The sequence below is a fragment of the Dipodomys merriami genome, unplaced genomic scaffold (genome assembly GCF_024711535.1).
Source record: "Dipodomys merriami isolate MVZ:Mamm:240054 unplaced genomic scaffold, mDipMer1.0.p SCAF_7, whole genome shotgun sequence".
Taxonomy (NCBI): Eukaryota; Metazoa; Chordata; class Mammalia; order Rodentia; family Heteromyidae; genus Dipodomys; species Dipodomys merriami.
The window spans coordinates 46,750,224-46,770,567 of NW_027206290.1; the positions used below are offsets into that span (position 1 = coordinate 46,750,224).

General features: G+C 43.2%; 1 protein-coding gene across 2 annotated transcripts in view; it reads left to right on the forward strand.

The window, feature by feature from the left end:
* Positions 1-216: 216 nt before the first annotated feature.
* The window catches only part of Fbxl2 (F-box and leucine rich repeat protein 2), a 70,993-nt gene continuing 50,865 nt past the window's right edge, over positions 217-20,344 (forward strand). For both annotated transcript variants that reach the window (XR_011368697.1, XM_070006503.1), the window contains exon 1: positions 217-285. Coding sequence is in view for 1 of the 2 variants with exons in the window: in XM_070006503.1 (XP_069862604.1) it covers positions 283-285 (3 nt within the window). In the remaining variant the exon portion in view is untranslated. The remainder of the gene's footprint in view (positions 286-20,344) is intronic.

Below are 20,344 nucleotides of genomic sequence, written 5' to 3' on the forward strand. Positions count from 1 at the left end.
CTGGGCCACCTCTCAGGTGCGGGGTAGAAAGGTGATCTGTCGGCGCGTGGACCAGATGCAAAGCAAGCTTTGCAAAGAGGCCCCGCCCCAGAGCGGCGTGAGGGCGAGAAGTGGGCGCTCCCCAGGGCGCTGCCAGTGGGTCACGTGACCCCGAGCAGCCAATGGGCATCTCCAAGCCCACCTTGAGGACGGGGCGGGGCGCCGGGCTGGCGTCACCAGGACAACGGGCGTCGCCGGCGCCGTGTGACTGAGGGCTGTGGGTGCTCTCCCGGCTCTTCGGCCATGGTGAGTCTGAGGACCGAGCTGGCTGGGCGGCCTCGCCCTGGCGCCCCTGACGGCTCTTCCTCCCCCCCCTCCCTCCCCCCCGCGGTGGGTTCCCCGGCTGGCGGGCGGCGGCCTGCGGGGCGGGCCTGGAGGAGCGGGGAGGGGAGGTGTGGGGCCCGGGCCCCCGCGACGCCGCGCTCCCCGCCGTCTCGGGTGCGGGTCTCCCGCGGGATCCCAGCCCGGCTGGACCCCGACCCTAGTGGGCCGCGGCCCGCGTGACGCCTCTGGGCCCGGGTGGCCACCGGCCCCGGGAGGGTGTGGTTGTCAGAGGAGTGTCTGTGGCTGTGACACCGAGTCCTGTTTTTGCTGGGTGCCGCCGTGGGTCCTTCCAGCCCCGCTTCCGTGCGGTGAGATGCCAGGGCCACCCGATGGGTCGCTCTCGTGTTCGTCACGCAACAGAGAGAGAGGATTGCTGCCCAGCCGTGGGGGGGGGGGGTCCGGGGGGGACGGGGGGGGGGGAGGATTGAAAGTTGTAGTTTTGGAGAGAGAACCCCACCCCTCACCTTTTTATTTTTTAATCCAAAAATGGGGGACACTGACCTGGAAGTTTCATTTATGTATTTTCCTTCCGAGTGTCGCCCCCCGCCCCCCGTGAAGGTATTTAATTCACAATGAGTACATTGGAAACGTCTTCAGCCTTTTTTTTTTTTTTAATCTTTGGCAAACTGGGGAAGTCGTTGGGCATGCCAACTGGCCTTCGTTAAGTTGGTTTTTAAAACCTAACTTACAAAAAATAAAATAACAACTTGGGGGAGGTGTTGGTGTGAATGCATTGTGCAAGGTGTGCTCATCCACCCCACCCCCCAGTCTTCTAAGGGACGTCAGAGAGGAGAATTGGACTCCCTCTTGGGGATACGCCCTTGGTAAAGGAATATTTAAGGGTTAATAAGGATTCCCCTCCCCCCTTCCTTTTGTGGTTTTTGAGGTTGACCCAGGGTCTCAAGCTTGCATGTCAGGTACTTTATCACTTGAGGTATGCTCCCAGCCTTTTAGTTATTTTTGTTATTTTTTTAAAATAGGGTCTTATTTGTTTTTGCCCAAGCAGGCCTGGACTAGAACTGTTTGTGCTCCTGGCTTGAATTGGTTTTCTTTTTATTATACATACATATATATGTATATGTATATTATATATACATATATGTGTATATTATATATACATACAATTTCTCTCTCTCTCTCTCTCTCTCTCTCTCTCTCTCTCTCTCTCTCTCTCTCTCTCTCTCTCTCTCTCTCTCTCTCTCTCTCTCTCTCACTGGGTTTGAACTTAGGACCTTGTACTCTCCCTTAGGTTTCTGGCTCAGGCTAGCACTCTACCACTTGTACTACACCTCTGCTTCCAGATTTTTGGTTAGAGATAATATTCTCTCAGATTTGTGTGCCTGGGCTGGCTTCAAACCCCTCAGATCTCAGCCTCCTGAGGATCTATAATTATAGTGGTGAACCACTGGCACCCAACTTTTTTTTTTTTCTTTGGCCAGTTCTGGGGCTGGAACCCAGGGTCTGGGCAGTCCTCGAGCTTTTTTGTTCAAGGCTAGTGCCCTATCAGTTGAGCTACAGCTCCACTTCTGGCTTTTTTTGGTGCTTAATTCGAGTCTCACAGATTTTCCTGCTCAGACTGGCTTCCAACCCTGATCCCCAGATCTCAGTCTCCTGAGTAGGGTTACAGGTGTGTGCCAGCTGCTTTGGTTATTTTTAAGAGGATCTTAACAAAGGCTGACTTGGACCAAACCTTTTTCCTACTTGTGCTTCCTACATAGCTGGGATGGCAAACATGGGATACCACAAATAGCTAGCTTGCTTGCTCCATCCCTTCCACTCCTTTCCCCTCTCCCTCTCCCTCTCTCTCCCTCCCTCCCTCCCTCCTTCCCTCCGTCCCTCCCTCCCTCCTTCTCCCTCTCCCTCCCTCTCCCTCCTTCTCTCCCTCCCTCTCCTCTCCCCCTCTCCCCCTCCCCCCCTCCCCCTCCCTCCCTTCCTTCCTTCCTTCCTTCCTTCCTTCCTTCCTTCCTTCCTTCCTTCCTTCCTTCCTTCCCTCCTTCCCTCCTTCCCTCCCTCTCCCCCCCTCTTTCTCTCTCTCTCTCTTTTGGTGGTGCAAGTACTGGGGCTTGAACTCAGGGCCTGGGCACTGTCCCTGCGCTTTTGCTCAAGGCTAGCGTTCTACCACTTGAGCCACAATGCCACTTCCAGCTTTTTCTGTTTATGTGTTACTGAGGAATCGAACCCCGGGCTTCATGCATACTAGGCAAGCATTCTAGCACTAAGGTACACTCCCAGCCCTTTTTCTTTTTTTAAATTGAGATGGCACCTCACTAGCTTTTTTGCCAAGACTGGCCTTGAGCCACCATCATCTTCTTTTTTTTTTCTAATTTTTTTTTTGGGTCCGGTCGTGGGGCCTGAACTCTGGGCCTTGGTGCTGTCCCTAAGCTCTTCAGCTCAAGGCTAGCTCTCTACCACTTGAGCCACAGCACCACTTCCAGATTTTTTCTTTTTGCTTATGTGGTGCTGAGGAATCGAACCCAGGCATGCAAGGCAAGCGCTCTACCACTGAGCCAACTTCCCAGCCCCCACCATCTTCTTAATCTCCACTTCTGGGGATTATAGGTAGAAGCCATCTATCTTGGCCAGTTTTTTCTTATAGTTAAGCAGAAATCTGTGCTAAGAGAAGGTAGATGATCTGTATTTCTCATTAACTCTACCAGTACCAAGTATGGGTCTTGTTGATAGCAGGAACAGAACATCGCCCATAATAGCACCATTACCATCTTTATTTTGTATGTTTCTTTTTATTCGGAGGGTTTCTTTTGTCGTACTTATTTTTTTGAGACAGCTCTGTGTGTAGCCCAGCTGGACTTGAGTTCATGATCCTGCTGTCTCCTGAGTACTGGGGTCACACGCAAGGGCCACTACATGCAACCCAACAGCTAATATTGTATTCATTATTATGTGTAATCTATATGTGAGACACTTTTCAAAATGTCTTAATGTTCCTCAAACTATACCAGTCCTATGAGGAAAGTGCAATTTTCCCATTTTACAGATGATGACACTGAAGCACTTACAGGAAGCACAAAGAGGTTGAAATAACTTACCCAGATATCTCAGCTAATAATAGTGCTACATTTTGCAAGCAAGCAGTTTGTTACAGAATCTGTTTATGCTATCATTGGATCTGTAATGCATAGTTTATCATGATGTGTTCTCTGTAGACTGGCCATACATAATAAGAAGATTTCTTTCTTATTGGACTTTGATGTTTTGAACAGTTATGAATGATTTGTATTTAGTTGTTCCTGGCATTGATTTAGATCTGTAGAACAGAGTAGGAATGCTAGCTTTCTCTTTCCTCCTTTTGTATTCTTCACAAAGTCAGGAGAACAGGCAGAACGCATACTTCTAGCTTTATCAGTATTAAGAGTTTCTCCTGTCACTTCAGTTTATGTTCAGGAATTGCCATTGCTTTGGTGAATCACAAAAACTAGTGTTTTATATAAAACCTTTTAGATTTGGAGGATGAAATAGTTTAAAAATCATTTTTTGAACTATATAAGTCACAAATAGATAATTACATATAGTTATATAACATAACTGATGGATAATATATAATAAAATTTTATGTACATATTATGTAAATATAATTTCTACTCTTGACAGTGTTGGTCCTGCTTTGATCTGTACTGTTGTGGTACAGAGTAGGTGCAAGTAATTGTGAGCAGTAGTTTTCTTTCATAGAACTCTCAGTTCTGAGCTGATCACATTTACATCCTTCAATCCTCTTAACATTCCGATGAGAAGGATGTTACTGAACCTATTTAGTAGTCCTAGATTGAGTAGGCAATTTGCCCATAGATCACATAGATCACAGTCAGGATGGATTTATTTATTTGTTTATTTATTTATTTATTTTTGGGTCCGATTGTGGGGCCTGAACTGTGGGTCTGGGTAGTGTCCCTCAGCTCTTCAGCTCAAGGCTAGCATTCTACCACTTGAGCCACAGTGCCACTTCCGGCCTTTTCCTTTTTTCTTATGTGGTGCTGAGGAATCGAACCCAGGGCCTCATGCATGCAAGGCAAGCGCTCTACCACTGAGCCACCTTCCCAGCCCCACAGTCAGGATTTAAACTCAAGCAATTTTCCTTCAAAGTCAGAGATCTTACCCATTATGCTGTGGCCTTCCAAACTGAAGTGTTTTACTAGTATGAGCACAAATGTAGTATAACATCATTAGGAATCTCACTGTCCCATGGTGCTGGTAGCTCATACCTGTAATCTTAGCTACTTATGAGGCTGAAATCTGAGGATTGCAATTTGAAGCCAGCCCAGGCAGAAAAGTCCATGAGACTCTCATCTCCAATAAATTATTCAGAAAAGATGGGAATTAGCACTATGGCTCAAAAAAAAAAAATGGATCTCATACCTCTAATCCTTGATACTAAGGAGGCTGAGATCTGGAAGATCATGGTTTGAGGACAACCCAAGCAGAAAAGTATATAAGACTCCATCTCCCAAATAACTAGCAAAAAACAAAGCTAGAGGTATGACTTAAGTGGTACAGTACTAGCTGAGCAAGTTTGAGGCAAGGCTCTAAGTTCAAACCACTTTTCTCTTGTTTTTGTTGTTTTGGTCTGTCATGGGGCTTGAATTCAGGGTCTAGGTGCTATCCCTGAGCTTTTCTGCTCAAGGCTAGCACTTTACCACTTTAAATCACAGTGCCACTTCTGGTTTTCTGGTGGTTATTTGGAGGTAAGAGTCTCATGGACTTTCCCGCCTGAACTTGCTTTGAACCTTGATCCTTAGATTCCAGCCTCCTGAGTAGTCGGGATTATAGATGTGAGCCACTAGCACCCGGCTCCACTTTCTCTTTTTAAATTAAAACTCCATTAGTGTTGTCTAATGAGATCTTGCAAGACTTATATGACCTTTTCTTTCAGCACTTACACCAGAGCTCAGATATGGATACCTTTGGGTGGGCTACACTTTGACTGTTTTGTTTTCTTTGAATCCCAACTCTACCCTGTGTAGTCTTTGTCAGCCACTGTCTTTGGTAATACTGGGGTGAGTGTAAGAGGTAGGGTGTTGTAGAGAATTGTAGGACTGCAAAAAAGGCAATCTTTGGAAATGTTTTCATGCAGTCAGTATCAGGATTTAGCTGAGTTTTCAGAGTTGCACGTACAATTATGTCTTTCTCTGGGTCTTTCTGGTTGCTTTTTTTTTCCTGCTTACAGCTGTTGCTTTACCACTTGTGCCTAACTACCTTCAGTCTAGCTTTTGTTTTTCCTGGTTAATTGGAGGTGGATCTCTTGGACTTTCAAACTGAGGTACTCAAGATATTATTCTCCTGATAATATCTGGCATCCCCTGGCACTGGTATTTGTCTTTCTGAATTAAGTTTACTTCATTTAACATTATGATTTGCATCTGTTTTTCTGTAAGCAACATAATTTTATTTTTTCTTTATGGATGAATAGTACTCCATACTGATTTCCATAATGGCTATACTAATTTACATTCTTACCGACAGAGTATGAAGGTCCATTTCCCTTCATCCTTGCCAGAATTTTTTCCCCCATTTTTATTAGCATGTTTCAGGGTTCTCACTGTAATGTTTATGTATATGTATACAGTGTACCCTGATCAAATCCATACCCTCTATCTCTCCTCACCATCCCTCCTGCATACTCTCAGGACAGGTTTCATTTTTCTATTTTCATACATGTGTATAGAATACTTCCATACTATCCCCCTTGGACTCTCTCCCCATTCACTCTTCCTTGTACCTACTCCCAAACAGACCTGTTTTACATCTTTGTCACTAGCATGTATGTATTTAGTCAGTCATGGGGTTTGAACCCTGGGCCTGGGCATTGTCCCTGAGGCAAGCACTCTACCTCTTGAGCCATAGTGCCACTTCTGGTATTCTGGTGTATTTATTGGAGATAAGAGTCTCATAGTCAGGCTGGGAAGGTGGCTTAGTGGTAGAGTGCTTGCCTTGCATGCATGAGGCCCTGGGTTCGATTCCTCAGCACCACATAAGCAGAAAAAGCTGGAAGTGGCCCAGGCCCAGAGTTTAGGCCCCATGACACTCTCTCTCTCTCTCTCTCTCTCTCTCTCTCTCTGACACACACACACACACACACACACACACACACACACACACTCACACTCACACTCATACTCATGCTTCACAGTCTTTCCTGCCTGGGCTGGCTTTGAACCTCGATCCTCAGATCTCAGCCTCCAAAGTAGCTAGGATTACAGGCGTGAGCCACGGCATTTTTTTTTAAACTTTTTTTTTTCTTTTCTTTTTTTGTGCTGGAGATTGAACCCAGAATGCTTGCTAGGCAAGTTCTTTGCCACTGAGCTACATCCCAGCCACATCCACTAGTCTTTTTTTTTTTTTTTTTTGTCGGTCATGGGGCTTGAACTCTGGGCCTGAGTACTGTCCCTGAGCTCTTCAGCTCAAGGCAAGGTTTCTACCACTTGAGCCACAGTACCACTAATAATTTTCTGGTGGTTAATTGGAGATAAGAGTCTCACAGACTTTCTTGCCCGGGCTGGCTTTGAAACATGATCCTCAGATCTCAGCCTCCTTAAAGCTAGGATTACAGGTGTGAGCCACTGGTGCCACCTAAAGACTAAATTTCTTGTATGAGAAAGAACGCACTCTGTATTTCTCAGTCTGGCTTAGTTAACGTGATGATCTCTAGTTCTAGCCATTTTTCTGAACATGACAGAATTTCATTCTTTGTGGATGAATAATACTCCATTGTATGTTTGTATGCATATGTATATATGTGCATGTGTGTATGTCTATGTATACATATGCCTTTTTAATCCATTCAATTGGTGGATACTGGCTTATGCCATATTTTGGTTATTGTGAATAGTGCTTCTATAAACACAGGTGTGCAGGTATCACCACTGTATATTACCTTACATTGTTTTGGATATATGCCCAGGAATGGATAGCAGTATCTATGGTAGTTTTATCTTTAGATTTTTTTTTTTTTTGGTCTGTCATGGTGCTTGAACTCTGGGCCTGGGCACTGTCCCTCAGCTCCTTAGCTCAAGGCTAGCACTCTACTACTTGAACTAAGCACCACTTCCGGCTTTTTCTGCTTATGTGGTGCTTAGGAATTGGACTCAGGGCCTCATGCATACAAGGCAAGCACACTATTGCTGAGCCACTTTCCCAGCCCCTATCTTTAGTTTATTGGAGATAAGTCTCCAGGACTTTCCTGCCTGAGCTGGCTTTGAACCTGATCCTCAGATTTCAGCCTCCTAAGTAGCTGGGATTACAGGTGTGAGCCACTAGTGTCCAGCTTGTTTGTTTTCTTGATAACCATTCTGACTGGAGTGAGATGGAATTGCGATGATGCTTTGCATTTTATTTATTTATTTATTTATTTATTTGTCGGTCATGGGGGCTGAACTCTGGGCCTGGGTACTGTCCCTCAACTCTTCAGCTCAAGGCTAGTGCTCTACCACTTGAGACGCAGCACCACTTCCAGCTTTTTTGCTTATGTGTTGCTGAGGAATTGAATCCAGGGCCTCATGCATGGGAAGCAAGCACTCTACCACTGAGCCAACTTCCCAGCCCTGCATGGATGGAATTTTATTTATTTACTTATTTATTTTGTCAGTCATGGGGCTTGGACTCTGGGCCTGAGCACTGCCCCTCAGCTCTTCAGCAAAAGGCAAGCACTTTACTACTTGAGCCACAGTGTCACTTCCTGCATTTTGTTATGGCTAAGAATATTGAATCTTTCATTTCTTTCTTTTTTTTTGGAGTTTATCTTTCTTCCTTCCCTTCTTTTTTCTTCCTTCCTTCCCTTCCTTTTCCTTCCTTCTTTCCCTCCTTCCTTTGCTTTGCTTTGCTTTTTCTTCCTTTTCTTTGTTCCTTTCTTTCCTTTTTCTGTGCAGGTATTGTGGCTTGAACTCAAGGGCTTTGTGATATCCCCTTTCCTTTTTTTTTTTTTAATTCAAGGCTGGTGCTATATCACTTAAGTTATATCTTCATATCTCCAGCATTTTGCTGATTAACTGGAGATGAGTCACACTGACTTTTCTGTTCCAGCAGGCTTTGAACTTGATCCTCAATTCTCAGCCTCTTGAGTAGCTAGGATTACATATATGAGCCACCAGAGCCTGGCTGTAGGTTTTCTTTTGATTCTAGAAATTGTTTCTTTTGTTCTCCAGAGCCTTTGAATTTGGTGCTTTGTTATTTCCAATTGTTACTCTGAGCAATTGGTGTTCTACTCCAAAAATGCATTACATATGGCTGTACCCTCAAGTATTTCCCTGTGTTTCTCTCACATTTTCAATGTTTCTAATCTTATGTTGAGATCTTTGGTCCATTTGGAATTGGTTGTCATGCCAGGTGAGAGACAAATCTAATTTCAGTCTTCTACATGTGGATATCCAGTTTTCCTAACACCATTTGTTGAAGAGACTATTTTCTCCAATGTCAGTTTTGGCACCTTTGTCAAAAGTTAGATTGAGGGCTGGGAATGTGGCTTAGTGGTAGAGTGCTTGCCTAGCATGTATGAAAGCCCTAGGTTCGATTCCTCAGTACTACATAAACAGAAAAAGCTGGAAGTGACACTGTGGCCTCAGTGGCAGAGTGCTTGCCTTGAGTAAAAGAAGCTCAGAGGCAGTGCACAGGCCCTGAGTTCAAGCCCAGAACTGGCAAAAAAAAAAAAAAAAAGTTATTAGATTGATGTCTATAGCAGCGCAGTCTTATTTCTAGATCTTCTGTTCCATTGATCTTCATGTCTGTTTTGTGTTAGTACTAGGGATTTGTGGTATAATTTTTGTGCGTGTGTCACTATTGGGGCTTAAATTCAGGGCTTGGGTGCTCTCCCTTAGTTTTTCACTCAAAATGGGTGGTGCTCTGCCATTTGAGCCACAGCGCCCCTTCTAGCTTTTTTGAATTTTTATTTTTTAATTTCTTTATTGAGATTAAGTGATTATACACCTTTCACAATATTGTGGGATAGTGATACTTAGCTAAAGTCACAAACACATTTCAACCTTCACAAGGCGAGTTGTCATTATCATGGTCTATAAAGCTTGTGAACTCTACAAACTTTGACAATACAAATATTTCTTCCAAATCAGGTGATAAGTACATTTATTTCCTTTTGCTTAGTGTAAGCTGTTCCCTTTTTCTCATTCCCTCCCATCGCTGCCCTTAAGTTGCTTAGTTCGCTTTCATCAATGTCCAGTACAGCTGATGGACCCCTTCTGATTCTTAGCTTCCCTCATATATGCACATGTATATACCATATGTAGAGTCAAGAACATAGTCATTTAAAAACAATTGGACAAATTAAGAAGAGGTCCTTTGTTTCTTGAGTCCTGTTTACTTTGTCATATCTCTGTTGCGTTTTGAATTAATGTCTGCATATCAGGGAGACCATGTGCCATTGTCTTTCTAATCTTGGCTTATTTTGCTAAACTTGATTTGTTCTAGTTCCATCCATTTCCCTGTAAATGACATTATTTTGTTCTTTTTAATGGCTGTGTAACATTCCATTGTATGTAAATACCACAATTTATGGATCCACTCATCTGTAGTGGGGCATCTGGGAGGTTTCCATATCTTGGCTATTGTGAACAGTGCAGCAGTGAACATGGAGGTCATGTGTCCTTGTATCCTGGTTCCTGTTGCTCAGGGTAGCTGCCTAAGAGTGGTATGGCTGGGTTGTATGGAAGGTCTGTGTTTAGTTTTCTGAGGAACCTCCAGACTGCTTTTCATAGTGGTTGTATTAGTTTACATTCCCACCAGCAGTGCAGTAGGGTTCCTCTTTCTCTGCATCCCCGCCAGCATTTGTCATTGTTGGAATTTAGGATATAAGCCATTCTGACTGGGGTAAGATGGTATCTTAAAGGTTGCTTTTATTGGAATTTAGGATATAAGCCATTCTGACTGGGGTAAGATGGTATCTAAAGGTTGCTTTTATTTGCATTTCCTTTATGAACAGGGATGATGAACATTTCCTCATGTGTTTCTTTGCCATTTTTATCTCTTCTGGGAAGTCTCTTCTTAGCTCCCTTACCTATTTAATGATAGGTTTGTTAGATTTAGGAGTTCGCCTGTATATAATGGGTATTAGGCCTTTGTCTGATATATTGCTTCTAAGTATCTTTTCCCAATTGGTTGGTTGTCTTTCTAGTTTGGTAGCTATGTCTTTAGCTTATTTTAAGATAGTCCCATTTGTCAAGTTTCTCTCCAATCTGTTGTCACCTGGGACTCTGTTCAAGAAGTTCTTGCCTGTTCCTATAAGTTCTAGTGTCTCTCCTACTCTCTCCTGCAGTAGTTTCACTCTGATGTTGAGGTCTTTAATCGATTTTGAGTTGATGTTAGTGAATGAAAACAGGCTGAGGTCCACTTTTAGTTTTCTGCATGTGGCTGCCCAGTTTTCCCAGCACCAATTGTTGAAGAGGCTTTGTTTCTTCCACCATATGTTTTTGGCTCCTTTGTTGAATATCTGCTGACTGTAAGTATGTGGTTTTAATTCTGGATCTTCTAATGTAATCCAGTGGTCTTTGGGTCTATTTTTGTGCCAATACCAAGCTGTTTCTGTTATTTTGGCTCTATAGTAGGGCTTGAAATCTGGTATTGTGATACCTCCTGCACTGCTTCTTTTGTGTAGAATTGCTTTAGCTATTCTGGACCTGGGCTTTTCCTTATTGGAAGACTTCTGATTGCTTCCTCTATCTGATTGCAAGTTATTGGCTTATTTACATGATTTATCTCTTCTTGGTTCAATTTGGGCAATTTATATGTCTATAGAAATTCATCCATTTCTGCTAGGTTTTCCTTCTTTAGTGAATATAGATTCTGGAAATAGTTCTTTATGATCATTTGGATATCTTGGATGTTCTAATTTCTTCTGTGACATCCCTGATCTTACTGATTTGGGTCTCCTCTCTTCTTTTTCTTTTGTTAAGCTTCTTATTTCATTAATTTTATTTATAGTTTTTAAAATCTTTATCTCATTAATTTCTCTGTTGATTATTTTGCTCCATCTAGTAATTTTACATTCAATTTTTCCTTGCTTTTCTAGTAGTTTTAGTTGCATCATGAAATTATTTACTTGAGCTGCTTCTATTTTCTATTTGTTGTGTGAGCAATGAACTTTCCTCTTGGGACTGCTTTTGCTGTATCCCAGAGGTTCCCTTGTGATGTATTTTCATTGTCATTTAATTGTAGGAACTTACTAATTTCTTCTTTAACTTGTTCTGTGGCCCAGGTGTTACTCAGTAGCATGCTGTTCAGCCTCCATGTATTTGAGTAATTTCTGCAATGTGCTTTGTTGTTGAGAACTAGTTTGGTTCCACTCTGGTCGAATAGAATACAAAGGATTATGTCTATCCTCTTGTATTTGCTTAAATTCTTTGTGTGAACTATGATATCTGTTTTGGAGAAAGTTCCATGGGCTGCTGAGAAGGATGTGTATTGGGTTTGTGGTTGGGTAGAAAACTCTGTAGGTGTATGCTCAGTCCATCTGGGATATTTAGTTCAGAGGCTTCTTTGCTTATCCTGTTTGGTTGATCTGTTCTTTGGTGCGAATGGGGTATTAAAGTCTCCCACTACTATTGTATTTGGGTCTGTCTTGTTCTATAAGACTGAGTGTTTGTTTAATGTATTTAGGTGTTCCATTGTTTGGTGAATATAAATTGATGATGGTGATACCCTCTTCTTGGATCATTTCCTGTGTTAATATGTAGTGACCTTCTTTGTCTTTTTGTACTGATTTTAATGAGAAGTTTATTCTGTCAAATATCAAACTGGCGACTCCTGCCTTTTGTTGGGTACATTTGCATGGAAGGTCTTCTTCCATCCCTTCATGTGAAGTTTGTTTTTATCTTTGGCTGTGAGATGCTTCTCTTGGAGACAAGATGGATCTTGCTTTCTGATCCATTGTGTAGCTTGTTTTCTTTTGATTGGTGAATTGAGTCCATTAATGTTCATGGGTATTATAGGGAGATACATTATATTTCCTGCCATTTTCTTGCTTTCCTACATTTTGCTACTTTCCTTTTACTATGCTTATTAAATTGATCTCCTAGTGATTTCTACCTAATGTGGTTCTCTGGTCTTGATTGTTTTCTTTGGGTTGTATTCCTCCTTTTAGTATTTTTTTGTCTTGATGGTTTCTTGTTCATGAATTCCTTTAAGTGTTCTTTGTTATTAAAAGCTTTAGTTTCTCTATTGACTGTGAATGCTAGCTTCACTGGATATACCATTCTGGGTTGGCAGTTGTTGATTTTCAGGGCTTGGATGGTACTTTTCCAGGCTCTCCTTGCATTGAGGGTTTGGAGAGGGCTTCAGTGATTCTGATTTTCTTTCTGTTATAGTATAGCTCCTTCTTTGATTTTGCAGCATTTAAAATAAGCTCTTTGCAATTCCTGTCTACTGTATTTACTAAATGTGTCTAGAAGTGTTTCTTCTAGGATCCTGTCTACTAGATGTTCTGTATGCTTCTGTTATGTGGGTGAGATTTTCTCTTTTGAGATTGGGGAAATTTTCTGTAATAATCTCATTGAATAAGTGTTACATTCCTCTCTTCTGTTATTCCTCTCCTTCATTGATCCAAATTATACAGATTAGATTTCTGGCATTGTCTGCCAGTTCTTGGATTCCCTTTGGTAACTTCTGAGTGTTTTTTCCATATCTAATACTTTCTTCTCTAGCTACTCTATCTTCAGCTCATGACATTGTTTTCCATCTCATTCATTCTGTTACCAATAGCTCCCATTGTGGTTTGCATTGCAGAAACGGATCCATTTATGGTTTCTATATCAGTTCTCAAAGTGTTAATTTTATCTTTTAAAGGGTATATGTATCTGTGTCTATTTTTGAGTACATCTCTTTTTTTGTCTTGGAATTCCTTTGATATTTCTTCTTTGTACTCTTGTAATTGCTGTTTTATCTCTTCTTTTATTCCTTTGACCACTTCTGCCATCATCTCTTTAATTGTTTTTTTGTCGTCCATTTCTTCACTCTCACTGGAGTTCTCTCCTGGGTTGCTTCTGCCTTTGGGTTAGTTTTGTTGTCTTGGTTGTTCATGAATCTTGTCATCTTTCATTGTGATTTACGCATTTAGGTTCAGGATTTGTGAGGTCTGTGGCCCAAACTCTGCCTGTTGGTGTCCAACAGGTGGGAGCCTTTGCTTGGCCCGGGGTTGGTTCCCAGTGGGCTGCCTAACCTTAGGGCCACTGTGAGTACTCTATTGGCAGCCCTGGTATTGGTGGGTGCTTCTCCAGTGGCCGGAGCTCGCAAGTGTTTTGCAATACCAGTCAGGATCCAGTGGCCTAGGCAGCTTGGGATCCCAGTTGGGATGCGCTTGCTTGTCAGTTCCCAGCAGGCTGGGGGCACCCGGCTCCACTCAGAGGCCAGTGACCCTGGCAGCTTGGGTTCCCACCTAGGGTGTATTCATGGTAGTTCCTGGTGGGTGGGGCACACTCCACTGGTTGTGTGGCACACCTGATTCCCAGCTTCAGTCAGGGATCAGTGGCTCAGGTGGCTGGAGTTCCCACTTAGGGTGCATTCCTGGTAGATCCCCGTGGGTGGGGTCCACTCCCCCAGCTATGGGGCAAGCACACAGTTCCTGGCTTCAGTTGGGCCCTCTGTAGTTCCCGCTTAAGGCACTATCCTGTGGGTAGGGGGTAGGGGACACTCCACGGTCCACTGGGGCAGTAGGTGCAAATCCTGAGTTCAGCCAGGGGTTCATGGCCCAGGCATCTGGAGCTCCCACCCGTGGCGCACGGGTTTGGCACACTCCACCGGCTGCTGGTTTGCACACACAGTTCCTGATTTTCGTTTGGGACTGGTGGCCCAGATGGCTGGAGCTCCTGTCTAGGGCAGTCTCTTGTTAGATTCTAGTGGGCAGACCCACTCCCCCCACTGCTGGGGCGTACACACAGTTCTGTTTCCGTCAGGGACTGGTGGCTTAGGTTTTTCAAGCTCCCGCCTGGGGCGCACAGGTGGGGCTCCAGCCCACAGGCAGTTCCAGGCTTCAGACAGGGACTGGTGGCCTAGGCTGCTCAGTCCCCCTCCTGGGGCACACAGGTGGGGCTTGCTTCACCGGCTGCCGGAGTCCAGTTCCGACTTTAGCCGGGTACCTGCAGCCTAGGCTGCTCGAGCTCCCTCCCAGGGGCGCTCTTGGCAAAACCTGGCAGGCTGTGTGTGCTCCACCAGCTACTGGGGCATATGCACAATTCCCATCTTCTGTGGGACCAGTAGCCCAGGTGGGAAGAAGAGAGGTCTAAGGGGGTCACCCCCTGCGATGGTTTCCTGAGGTGGTGGGGGGGGTGTGCCCTGTGGGGTGGTACTCACTGATTCTGGAACTGGTTAAGGGCTGAGGCAGATCTCTGTATCTGTGTGCTGTAGTTTGCTGGTTGCCTGTGGCCACTGTGCTCCTTTGCGATGATTGTGGGTTGAGCAGTGTGGCAGTGGGAGCTCCAGGTCTGGGTTTCATGGTACCTTGCCTCTGGTTTTTGTCTCTGTCTACACTGTCAGAGTCCAGCATGGTGGGAGTTTTCTGTGTTTGGGTTCTGTGGTCCCGGGCAGCCTCGGGCTGGGCCCCTTTCGAGGCTTGGTGGCCTGGAGCTGTCTGCCGGCCAGAGGTGAACAAGGGGTCTTTGCACTGAGGTTTTTTTCTTTGTTTCAGTCCATGTATTTCTGTGGTTGTTCATCTTTTTGTTGTCATCGATCTCTGGGGGAACTGTGTGTTGGAATTCGAACTCTATTTGGTTGGAGAGAGTTATGGTGTTTCCTTGCTGTTTTGTCACCATCTTGGATCCTCTCTCCCCCTTCTAGCTTTTTGAAAGTTAATTGGAGATAAGAGTCTCATGGATTTTCCTGCCTGGACTGGCTTCAAACTGATCATGAGATCAGAGGGATACAAATAAGTTAAATTATTACTATTTGCAGATGATATTCTATTTATCCTGAGTAGCTAGGATTATAGACATGAACCACCAGTACAGTGCTTTGTAGTATAATTTGAAGCCAAAACTTGATACCTTCAGCATTACTCTTTTTGTTTAGGAATGCTTTGGCTATTTAAGGTCTTTTCTGGTTTCTAATGGATTTTATGATTGATTTTTCTATTTTTGTGAGGAATGACATTGGAATTTTGTTGGGGATTATATTGAACCATAGATTGCTTTCAACACTACAGCCACTTTTACAACATTGATTGCTGTGGTCCATTAACACGAATGATCTTTTCTATCTAATGTCGTTTTCAATTTCATTCTTCAGTGCCTATTCTTAGGCATGTAATTTTTTCAAGTACTTGTGAATGGGATTGCTTCCTTATTCTGTACATAAAAAGCTGCTTTTTTTTGGTGCATGTCCTAAGGCTTGAACACAGTGCCTAGGCACTGTTCCTGAGCTTTTTTGCTTAATGCTAGCACTTTACCACTTGAGCCACAGCTCCACTTTTGGCTCTTTTGATGGTTCATTGGAGATAAGTGATGTGAACCTTCCTGCCTGAGCTGGCTTCAAATGGTGATCCTTAGATCTCAGCCTTCCAAATAGCTAGGATTGTGGACATGAGTCACCAATACCTAGCTGCTACTGATTTTTTATTTATTTATTTATTTTTTGGGTCTGGTCATGGGGCCTGAACTCTGGGTCTGGGCGCTGTCCCTCAGCTCTTCAGCTCAAGGCTAGTGCTCTACCACTTGAGCCACAGTACCACTTCTGGCTTTTTTTTCTTTTTGCTTATGTGGTGCTGAGGAATGGAACCCAGGGCCTCATACATGCAAGGCAAGCGCTTTACCACTGAGCCACCTTCCCAGCCCCCTGCTACTGATTTTTTAAATGTTGAGTTTCTATCTTGCTACTTGGTTGAAGTGTTTCATCAGGTCGAAAAGATTAAGTAGGGTTTGTAGGTCTTTTAAAAATAGAATATTGGGGGGCTGGGAAGGTGGCTCAGTGGTAGAGCACTTGCCTTGCATGCTCAAGGCCCTGGGTTCGATTCCTCAGCACCACATAAGCAAAAAGAAAAAAGCCGGAAGTGGCGCTGTGGCTCAAGTGGTAGAGCAATAGCTTTGAGCTGAAGAGCTGAGGGATAGTGCCCAGGCCCAGAGTTCAGGCCCCACGACCGGACCCAAAAAAAAAAAAAAAATAGAATATTGGGCTGGGAAGGTGGCTCAGTGGTAGAGTGCTTGCCTTGCATGCATGAGGCCCTGGGTTCGATTCCTCAGCACCACATAAGCAGAAAAGGCCAGAAGTGGTGCTGTGGCTCAGTGGTAGAGTGCTAGCTTTGAGCTGAAGAGCTCAGGAACAGCACCCAGGCCCAGAGTTCAAGCCCCATGACTGACAAAAAAAGAAAGAAAGAAAAAAAAAAGATATCATCTGTAAATAATGATAATTTAACTTATTTGTATCCCTTTTACTTTTTCTCTTACTGCTGTGACTAAGAACTCTAGCACTATATTCAGAGTAGAGAGGGGGCTGGGAATGTGGCTTAGTGATAGAGTGATTGCCTAACATGGCATGAAGTCCAGGGTTTGGTTCCTAAGTACCACATAAACAGAAAAAGCCAGAAGTGGCACTTTGGCTCAAGTGGTGCTAGCCTTGAGCAGAAGAAGCTCAGAGACAGTGCCCAGGCCCTGAGTTCAAGCCCCAGGACTTGCCAAAAAAAAAAGAAGGCGGGGGTGAGGGCTGGGAAGGTGGCTCAGTGGTAGAGTGCTAGCCTTGAGCTGAAGAGCTCAGGAACAGCACCCAGGCCCAGAGTTCAAGCCCATGACCGACAAAAAAAAAAATAAAAAGTGTGAACCCTTGTTTCCTTCCTGACTTTAGAGGAAATAGTTTCAGTTTTTCCTTATTTAGGACAATATTGTGTATAGCTTTATCATATATAACTTTTATTATGTCGTTCCTAGTTTCTTCAGTCTTTTTGTCATGAAGGGCTGTTGAATTTTTTCAAAGGGTTTTTCTGTAGCTATTTGTTACTTGATTTGAATATCTTGAACTATCCTACTCCTGGACTTGATTATGTTGTGTGCATGCATGCATGTGTGCATACACATACCTGCTTATTTTTTATTTGTTTATTGCTAGTACTTAGCCTTGAATTCAGGGGCCTTATGTGTGCATGCACGCACATGTGTGTGCACTCGTGTGTATATTCAGGAGCCTTATATATGTGTGTATGTATATATATGTATGTCTATATATATTGTGTATATGCATACATACATATGTATGTATGTATATGTATATATGTATTTTGGTCAGTCCTGGGGTTTGAATGCAGGGCCTGGGTGCTGGCCCTGAGCACTTTTGCTCAAGGCTAGTGATCTATCACTTTGAGCCACAACTCCACTTCTGGTTTTCTGGTGGTTAACTGGAGATAGGAGTCTCATGGACTTTCCTGCCTAGACTAGCTTTAAACTATAATCTTCAGAGCTCAACCTCCTAAGTTGCTAGGATTACAGGCATGAGCCACCAGTGTATGGCTTCTGATGTATATGTTTAATGTGTTAAATTAGGTTTGTGAGTATTTTTCTGAAATTAAAAAAATAATTAATTCTTTGTGCCAGTCTTGGGTTTTGAATTCAGGGCCTAAGACCTGTCCTGGAGCTTTTGCGTTCAAGGCTAGCACTCTGCCACTTGAGCCATAGCTCCACTTCTGGCCTTTTGGTGGTTAATTGGAGATAAGAATCTCATGAACTTTTCTATGTAGACTACCTTCAAACTGTGATCTTCAGATCCCAGCCTCTAGAGGAACTGGGATTATAGGCATGAGCCACTGGTGCCTGGCTTCTTGAAAATTTTTACATTTATGTTAGGAAATTGGTCTATACTTGTTTTTGTCATGTCCTTACCATGTGTCAGGGTAATAATACTGGCTTCTCAGAATAAGTTCAGTAGTGAATCTTCCCTTTCTAATTTTTGGACTAGTTTGAAGAGCAGTGGCATTAATTCTTCTTTAAAGGTTGGGTAGAATTCAGCAATGAATCCATCCAGACCTGGATTTTTCTTTATTAGGAGACTTTTTATTCCTGTTTCCCTTTACTAGCTTGTTAGAAACATGCCTCAGCGATTTATATCCGCTTGGCTCAATTTTGGTAAATCATGTATATCTAGGAATTCATTCATTACATATATATCAACTTGATCATGGCGTGCATGTTTTTTGTTTTTTTTTTCCAGATTGGCTTTTTTTTAATTAAGTTTTTTATTGTGAAAATACTGTACAGAGGAGTTACAGTTACATGCGCAAGGTAATGAGTACATTTCTTATCCAGCATTGTTGTCTCCTCCTTTGTTTTCCCCCTACCATCCCTTCTGGGTGCATGTTTATGTATTGGCTGGTACCAGGGTTTGAACTCAGACTCTTATGCTTGCTTGGCTTTTTTGCACAGATGGTCTACCAACTGAGCCACACCTCCTGAATGGTTGCATATGGAATCTTATGGACTTTTCTGACTAGGCTGGCTTCAGTCTGTAGTCCTCCAGGTTTTGACCTCTTGAGTAGCTAAGTTTGTGGGTATGTGCCATCAAGGCATGACTTTTCTTTTTGTGTGTGTGTTTAACGTTGACACACATCACTATATACTTTCCTCTTTGTCCTGATCTTAGTAGTGGTCCTGATTAGTAGTGCTTTCATTTTCATTTGCTTCAGGGAATTTTTTTTTCCTTTTTTTCTTCAGTGATTGACTGATCATTCAGAAGTGAAATGTTCAGTCTCTGTGAGTTAGAATATTTTCTGTCATTTCTCTTGTTATTGATGTGGTCTGATAAAACACAGGAAGTTATTTTAGTTTTCTTGTATTTGTTAAGATTTATGTCCTAATATATGAGCTGTTATAGAGAAAGTTTCTTCTTCTTTTTTTTTTTTTTGTTTGAGACGGGGATTCAAACTTGGTACCTGATGCTTTTGCTTACTGGCTAGCACTCTACCAACTGAGCTATGTCTCCAACCCCTACAGAAAGTGTCATGGGCTGTTGAGAAAAATATGTTTCCTGTGGCTGTTGGGTGAAATAGTCTATTAACGTAGAATATCTATTAATGACTTTTAAGTTCATTTGCATTCTGAAGTTTCCTTGATTTTTTTTTTGGGGGGGTGGGGATTTATTGATGAGACTGTGGTATTAATTTTACCCACTATTATTGTGCTTGGATCTATGTGGTTTTTTTGTTTGTTTGTTTGTTTTTTGTTAGTCATGGGGCTTGAACTCTGGGCCTGGGTGCTGTCCCTCAGCTCTTCAGCTCAAGGCTAGTGCTCTACCACTTGAGCCACAGTGCCACTTCTGGTTTACTGGTGATTTATTGGAGATAAGAGTCTCAAGGTCTTTCCTGCTTGGGCAGGCTTTGAACTATGATCCTCAAATCTCAGCCTCCTGAGTTGCTAGTATTACAGGCGTGAGCCAATGGCACCTGGCTTATGAGAGTTTTTTAAATCTAAGAGTGTTTCTTTTATGAAAGTGAGTACACCAGCATTTGGTGCATATGTTTACAACAGTTAAATCTTCCTGATGAATGGTTCCATTGGTTAGTATGAAGTGATATTCTTTGTCTCTTCTGATTAGTTTTGATTTGATGCTTGACTTTTTTTTTTTTTTTTTTTTCAGATATGAGTATGGCTACTCCTGCTTGCTTTCAGTCTTGAATTTACTTGGAAAATCTTTTTCTATCCTTTTTTTTTTTTCTTTTTTTGGGTCCAGTCCTGGGGCCTGAACTCTGGGCCTGGGTGCTGTCCCTCAGCTCTTCAGCTCAAGGCTAGCGCTCTACCACTTGAGCCACAGTGCCACTTCCGGCTTTTTTCTTTTTTCTTATGTGGTGCTGAGGAATCGAACCCAGGGCTTCATGCATGCAAGGCAAGCGCTCTACCACTGGGCCAACTTCCCAGCCCTCTTTTACTATCCTTTAACTTTAAGCTTTTTTTTTTTTTTGTGATGGAGGTGTGTTTCTTGTAGACAACAAGTGGTTGTCTATGTGTCTGTTGATTGGAGAATTAGGGCCATTGACAGAGTTTGTATGTAATGGTGTGTGTGT